Source organism: Sceloporus undulatus, chromosome 6 (assembly GCF_019175285.1).
Source record: "Sceloporus undulatus isolate JIND9_A2432 ecotype Alabama chromosome 6, SceUnd_v1.1, whole genome shotgun sequence".
NCBI classification, from domain to species: Eukaryota; Metazoa; Chordata; class Lepidosauria; order Squamata; family Phrynosomatidae; genus Sceloporus; species Sceloporus undulatus.
In genome coordinates this window covers 148306825-148314929 of record NC_056527.1, presented here as the reverse complement: position 1 = coordinate 148314929, position 8105 = coordinate 148306825, and the positions used below count along the sequence as shown (strand labels likewise).

The 8105-nt window shown below is 40.8% G+C and overlaps 1 protein-coding gene across 1 annotated transcript in view; it reads right to left on the bottom strand.

Annotated features, from left to right (window-relative positions):
- The window catches only part of VPS13C (vacuolar protein sorting 13 homolog C), a 93655-nt gene that overhangs the window by 5127 nt on the left and 80423 nt on the right, over window positions 1–8105 (bottom strand). The window contains 8 exon segments of the mRNA XM_042472074.1: window positions 1842–1956; window positions 2728–2851; window positions 3245–3290; window positions 4132–4295; window positions 4530–4605; window positions 5936–6049; window positions 6589–6670; window positions 6929–7068. Coding sequence (XP_042328008.1) covers window positions 1842–1956; window positions 2728–2851; window positions 3245–3290; window positions 4132–4295; window positions 4530–4605; window positions 5936–6049; window positions 6589–6670; window positions 6929–7068 — 861 coding nt within the window.

Here is an 8105-nt window from a genome sequence, read left to right as displayed (position 1 = left end):
CTCATCATCATCTTTCATTAAAGCAGCCAGGTACACAAAGAAGCAAGCATGCTCCTGGTCCTCTGGATGCTACTCTATATATCCCGAATCAGTCAACACTTCAGATGGCTAACAACTGATCTACATTGCCAAAGCACAGATATAGGATGGGGGACATCTGGCTTAAGGAGACTTATATGTGTGAAAGGGATCTAGGAGTCCAAGTAGACCACAAGTTGAACATGAGTCAACAGTGTGATGTGGCAGCTAACAAGGCCAATGCAATTTTAGGCTGCATCAATAGAAGTATAGTGTCTAGATCCAGGGAAGTAATAGTGCCACTCTATTCTGCTCTGGTCAGACACCACAATTAAAAAAGGACATTGAGAAACTGGAGCGTGTCCAAAGGAGAGCAACTAAAATGGTGAAGGGTCTGGAAACTTTGCCCTATGACGAACGCCTTAGGGAGCTGGGGATCTTTAGCCTGGAGAAGAGAAGGTTAAGAGGTGATATGATAGCCCTGTTTAAATATTTGAAGGGATGTCATATTGAAGAGGGAGCAAGCTTGTTTTCTGCTGCTCCAGAGATTAGGACCTGGAGCAATGGATGCAAGCTGCAGGAAAAGAGATTCCACCTCAACATTAGCAGGAACTTCCTGACAGTAAGGGCTGTTCGACAGTGGAACACACTCCTTCCTCGGAGTGTAGTGGAGTCTCCTTCCTTAGAGGTCTTCAAACAGAGGCTGGATGGCCATCTGTCGGGGATGCTTTGTGATTTCCTGCATGGCAGAATGGGGTTGGACTGGATGGCCCTTGTGGTCTCTTCCAACTCTACAATTCTATGATTCTATGATCTATCGTCTTAATTGTACAAAAGTGTTTAGGGAATGAATTGGCACATTTTTAAAAAATAGAAAAAGAAACGGTTTCTCTGCTTGTCTAGTTTCTCGCTTGACATCTCTTAGTTTTCCCTACTGTGTTGCTAACTTTGGAGACAAGGCATTATTTCTCCATCATTTAAAATTGGGAGCGGAAGCCTTGAGTCCCGGTGACACCTAAAGGCTCTGTGGGGAGATACCAAATGCAATGGATCGCCATAGAATCTCGCCCTTAATTTTAAGACAAACCAAGGCAGATAAAGATGATTAAATATAATCAAAAGGAAAAGAATGGAAATAGTAGACTCCATTATTCCAGTTGCTGCTGCGTATGCATGGTGGGAGAGAGAAAGAAAGAAGAAAGAAAGAAAAAACGTATTAGAAACAGATCACTTATTACAGACAACAGGAAGACAGCAAACAGGAAAGTAAAGAATAAGGAAAAATAATCACATTTTGCATACTTATTGTATGATATTTCATTGTTTATTATTTGTTTCCTGCCAGATTGGAAAACTCGTTATTTTTAAAGAAAAAATATGTTGTTCTGTAATGAACACATAATATCAGTTTAGAGAACAGCAGAAGGGACAAGTATACTAACAAAATTCAGTTTTTAAAAGTATTTCTCCCATGAATCTCAGACTTAAACAGATGTTCGGGGCTTAAAATTGATAGAGTTTAAAACTTGGGTAACGATTTTGGGAGCTGAAGTCCAAAATCTCTGGCAGACCAAAGTTTGAGAACCATTCTTAGAGCACACAATGTGAAATATTTCTGCCAGTGACAGTGGGCACCTTTACTATTGAAAGCTGCCTTGGATACCATTTTGGGAATTAAGTGCAATAAACAAATGATAGCACCTATTGCTTAAAATCTGGTGGTGCCTACCCAACATCTTTTGCAAAATATACGAATACTTTAAACACATATATTGCTCTTATACACACACATACACTTTTAGAGCCACTATATCAGACCATACCTCAAATAGGTCATATCCCTCAGCTTCACCCCTGTCATAAGGCCGAATGATGCCATCTTCACAAATGAGACGTGGCGGGCGCAGTTTGGACACTTCCTCAGTCGATTCTGCTACCCTGTCAGAAAAAGAAAAATTTCAAGATTGCATTTTGGCTACAGTTGAAATCAAGCCTAAGACAGACAGTCTTAGATTCTGAATTGTCTATTGCACAAACTGACTATAAGCGATCCATAGGTGGTTCAAGCACTGTGACTTTACAAATCCTAAAGGAGACCATGACACTTTGAAACCAAACTTTCACTTGCAGCAGAATTTTCAAAGTAGGATGGCAAATCTGGTGCCCTAACTACAATGAAATTAGAATTTACTATTATCAAGAAAGGATTCGGAGTTGCAGTATAAAAGAAGAGGTCTAAGAAGACTGGTTTTAGAAAAGGACAGCGGAAATTTCAGAAGGAAAATTCCAGAGGAAAAGGTCCTTAAACATAATTCAAGCCTCTCTCCCAAGAACTATTTCTACAGGTATAAAATAGTGCTTTTAGTGAATCCAACTTTCTATGGCTTCAAGCACCATGAATAATGGAGGTGACTATGCATGCCTTGGTCCAGATCATTTGATCAGAAAACACAAGTCAGACGTATTTGAAGTATGCATGCTACTGTGTATGTACACAGCATGAATCACATTTTGCCTCATGGGTATGGGTCAGCAAATCCCCACTTCCACCTCAGACATCACTGTTTTCTCCCAAGTGGGAGATATTATATCCTAGTCTTTAAGCTAACTGTCTCTGTTTGACTTTGGAGTTAATCTTATATCATATGATAAACTTCCAGAAAATCAGAATACAAAGTAAGAAGACAAAAGTACCCTTCTTGTGTTTACCTCTGTATCCCCTGAAACGTGCTGCTGGCCATGTCCACAATGCCCCCAGTTGGACGTGCCACGACCCCGACCAGCCCCTTGCCGATACCTTTGAAGAAGCCAGCTGCGCCTTCCTTTTTGGCACCTTCCGGAATAAAAATACACAAAAGCAGAATAGCATCTTCCTATCCAAAGCCAGCATCCGGAATAGACTTGTCTGCATAGGTATTTTTTTCTGTACTGGCAAGCATTTCCCAATTTTTGCATGTTGGGTTTTTGTTTTATTTGCACTTTCTTAAGTTAAATATTGAAAAACAACCGGAAAAATAAGCAGGCTGCATTGAAGTTGACAACAAAGTAAATTATAGCTGTTAAATCACCTGCATTTCTCATCTGGGTTACAGGAATCTACGGTCAGAACTGTGCTAAGATGAACCAAAGTTTTGAATATATTGTCATTTTAAACATGTTATATAAAGGTCCTATTGAACCCAACCCAGTATCCGCTTAGGTCACCAGAAGAATCCTGTGTACTTACCTTCTACAGGTTTAGTGATGATCCCAGTCACTCCCCCGACAACTCCCTTAAAGGAAACATCAGAGACAGGGCAGCAAATCAGAATCGAGAAAGTTCACCGTCATTTAATCTGCCGTCTTCTGGTATTTGCTTCTCTTATTTGAGACTTCTAAATAATTTGCTCAGGGCCAGTTCACAGACTCAGCCCAGCTTACGGATAATGCAATGAGTACATGCAGATATGCACACAATAGGCCACCAAGTATAAAGTACGTTTTTTTAAAGAGACCATAAAATCTTATTCATCGAGGAAACAACTACTGAAGAAATGTCTTCAAAGGTTAATTGATATTCAGGCTAGATACACACATTACAGGAAAGAATATTGCAATTAACCCAGATCTATCATTAGCATATGAACTCCAATAACAAAAGGACTCAGCAGGCCTTTTACTCCAGCTGGCCTGAGTTCCCTGCAAGAAGGGATAGTGGCAAGCCAGCTCTTTTTCAAAAGCCAGCATGGCACAGGGGTTTGAGTAGAACAGAGTTCAAATCCCCATTTGGCCATGGAAACCCACTGGGTGATCTTGGGCAAATCTTTCTCTCTTTAAGGCAAAGGCAAACCCCCTCTGAATAGATCTTGCCAAGAAAACCCCGTGACAGGTTTGCCTTAGGGTCACCGTAAGTCGGAAACGATTTGAAGGCACACAACAATAAGAAGCAAGGACCCATAGACCATTGTATGGTGCAGTTTTGTTACAATGGGTCTTATCCCAGATGAAAGGCAAGGCATCAATTTAAGCAAGCAAGCAAGCTAGCAACATCAAGGTTAATTTACTATGTTCCTCAGATTTCTTATACATTTTTAGCATCAACAAAGAAATCCAAGTAGTATCTAAGCAACATACTCGTAGAAAGCCTTTCCCTCCTTTTGCAAGACTGTCCCCAAAATCTTTGGGCTGACGTCCCATCTCCTCTCTTCTCTTCTGCTGGTATTCTTTATCCATAGTGATAGCAGCCAATCCTTTCCCAACAGAACCAGTGATCCGTGAGACCACACCGGCCGCTCCACCTGTCAACAGGTGAAAAATAGTTACAAAATCCCATCCCCACCCCAGAACCAATTGAGCACAATGATCAGGTAAGCAATAGGTGGTTTGAGCCTTATAAAGAGACATTTCTGTTTCAATACTGTCTCAGAATAAATCTCAGATTATTCTCTAAAGATTTTACCTACTCAGCTGCTGCTTAAGCATTCAGGTCTGATGTATACAACATACTGGGAAATGTACTGCTGTCAACATACCTACTGTGTGTCCCAGCAAACTTTTTACACCAATCACAAAACCTTCAGCAAATTCTTCAGGTCCTTGAACGGCTCCCTGGGGAAGAAAATATAAATTATTTTGCGTGCACACACCACACACATATATTTTAAATCACACACTGTGATCGTTCTTCCACTCCTGAGACTTCATGCAGCTCTACTGAGATGCTGCCACAATTACTGATCTATTTCAGTATCTGTTTGTCATCTCTCAGCTCTCTTAAGTCTCCTGGTGCAACGTCCAGCAAATGAAGGCAGATAAAACAGGAAAAAAATAACATTTGAACACAGGCCAAAACAACTTTTGAGAAACATTTTCTTAAAGCATACACAATCAGAACAATTTAAGAAGTCACTCCTGGTTTTAAGGAACAAGGCTCATACAAAACAGAAGTCATTTGGTATTTATGAAAGAAGTCAGTGAGTATAAAGTTGCCAAGCCTTAAAGGTGTGAATGCTCCTGAGCAAGAACAAGTGCCTAAGATGACAGAGGAGGAAACATGCAAAGACAGATTCTGTGTCTGTGATTCCCAAAACTCAGAGAAAGTTACTCTTTTGGACTGCAGCCTTCCTAGAGCCATGCTGGCTGCAGAAGTCTGGGAACTCTAGTTCAAAAAGTTGACTTTCCCAGGGTCTGTATTTCTCCCCTGAGCCAATTTTATCAGCACAACACTGCCAGAAAAACAGCCGGGGAATGGACTTCATTTCATGATCAACATCAGCACCATTACAACTCCCACTGAAAGGGCGATGCATGCAATGGTTTAAAAATTGTTAAAATGGTTAGAAGATGTGTCCAGTTCTGGGCCCCACAGTTCAAAAAGGATGTTGAGAAACTGGAGCATGTCCAAAGGAGGGCAACTAAAATGGTGAAGGGTCTGGAAACCATGAAGCCCTATGAGGAATGACTCAGGGAGCTGGGGATGTTTAGCCTGGACAGGAGAAGGTTAAGAGGTGATATGATAGCCTTCTTTAAATATTTCAAGGGATGTCATATTCAGGGGGGAGCAAGCTTGTTTTCTGCTGCTCCAGAGACTAGGACCCGGAGGAATGGATGCAAGCTCCAGGAAAAGAGATTCCAGCTCAACATTAGGAGGAACGTCCTGACTGTAAAGGCTGTTTGACAGTGGAACACACTCCCTCAATGGACAGTGGTGGAGTCTCCTTCCTTGGAGATCTTTAAACAGAGGCTAGATGGCCATCTGTCACAGAGGATGCTTTGGTTGTGAGTTCCTGCATGGCAGAAGGGGACTGGACTGGCTGGCCCTTAGGGTTTCTTCCAATGCTATGACTCTATGATTCTGTGGCCTCAAACCCATTCAAATACAAAAAAGTCCTTTTGAACCAGCATCCAATAACACAAGTGACACAGTGGCACTTCATACCTGGAAAGGCTCATAGAAGAAAGCTTCCACGCCCTCTGAAAGGCCTCGGATTAAGCCAAAGGGGTTGCCCAGGACATCCAGGCCCAGCACAAGAACATACATCTGCTTGAGGAACTAAAGTAAAAGCCAATAGGTGCGAATTAGTGTTTAATGCTTTTTTTAAAAAGGCATGAGAATTTATAAGCATGTCAGATGAAACTATTTGTAAGGCTAGTTAAAGAACAATGATATATATTATATTTGCAACATCATCAGAGTGTATTTTTGAATTTTTTTCTGGTTCAGGAATGGCAATTTACATCCTGCATCAACTCCAACTGGACAAAATAGTCAAGCTCCAAGTCTTTTGAAAACATCTGAATGTGATACACTACAACAACTGCCATCTTCCATCATGGAGGGAGAGAAGGGGCAGGCCCAACAACATCGGGACCGCCCATGGCTAATGTTGAATTTTTAATTGTATTCTGTATATACATTTATTCCTGTAACCCACCCGGATTCCTTGTGATTGGGCGGGCTATAAATAAATATATTATTATTATTATTATTATTATTATTATTATTATTATTATTATTATTATTATTATTACACAGCTTAAATATACAGACGTTCTCTTGAAAATAGACAGGAAAAACCAACAACAACTTACTTGGTCTCTGTAATGCCCAATGACTTTCCACATCAGCTCATCTCTTTTGTAAAACTGGTACTTGATTTCAAAGAAAGCAAGCCTGAAAGGAGAAATAAATCAATACCATAGAGAACAACCGTTTTCTATTTTCCAATTATTAATTTCTTGTTATTCAAGTCTGTTCCAATTTACAGCGACCCTGATGTGGCTTTATTCTAGGGCTTTTGTGTCCAGATTTCTTCAGTGAATGGATGCTGAGACACACAATGTTCACAAGTGATTTCACAGTACTGCAAGCATTTATCTGTTACGCGCAACAGGAACCCGGAAAGGAAAGTTAGATGCTTGGTCCACTTACTTGAATATCAGATCATCCACATCCGTAAGAGTGGCCCCAATGCTCTTCAACAGAAGGTTCACAGAATGGATGGCGATCATTTCTCCTTTGCCCTTGTCAGATGCTTCCCCACCAGCACCCAAGGAAAGGCTCAAATGCAGCTAAGAGGACAGAAATCAATACTTTAAACATATTAAGAACTTTTTTGGGAACTGGTAGCTACTGAGTCTTAAGCCCTGCAGGAATACCTATAAGCCCCTTCTGCCCAACATCCACAAGCACCTTGAAGTACAACTTTTGAGCATTAAGTGTGAAGGTCTAGATGGATCTGCACCCAGATGATACAAGTCTGGATACAGGCTCAACTGGTAAGATTAGGTTACCAGTCATAGGAGCACTGTAACTGTGTTAAGTTAAACTTGGTTACTAAACCCTATTCAGAACTTTGTGTTCAACAAGTGAATGTCTAATTCACTTCTGTGTGCTACAAAATGTTAGGGACAGATCTTACATGTTACTCACGTACCCATTCCCTGTTTAACCCACATGCATGTTTAGGTAAATGCTTGAATACAGCATTATCCAATAAAGAAATGCTGAAATGTGTGTGTGTGTGTGTTTTAAAAAGCAAAATAAATACCTGCCAGGTCTCCAATGCCTCTCTTGTGATAACATTTTAAAGTGCTCAGTTATACCTGCAATTATATCTCAATCCTATTTTCCTTCAGAAAGGATCAAACAGGAGACAACCATATAGCATCTGATATGTGTGGCTACAAGGGCCAGCATCCTGTTTGTAATGGAGGCACATTTTGGAAGGGTTGCAAAGGATTAATCCTTGCTCTTGCACTCCATTCAAAAACCTCCACACACCATTCCAGCTATCAAGCCCCAGGATGGACCTGTGCTGCTGTTGTTTACCAATGGAGAAAGGAGGGATAGGGAAAGAGATTCACAGAATGTGGAATCTTAAAGAACTGGAAGGGATTTTCATGGGTCATCCAGTCCATCCCCACTCTACCGTGCAGGAATACACAGCTAAAGTGTTTCTGAGATATGTCCATTCAGTCTCTGTTTAAAGATCTCCAAAGAAGGAAAGTCCACTCATCCCCCCAAGGCAGTCTGTTCCATGGTTGGACAGCTCTTACAGTAAAAAAGTACTTTAATTAAAGTATCTTTTTTGATAATTCGAATCCAC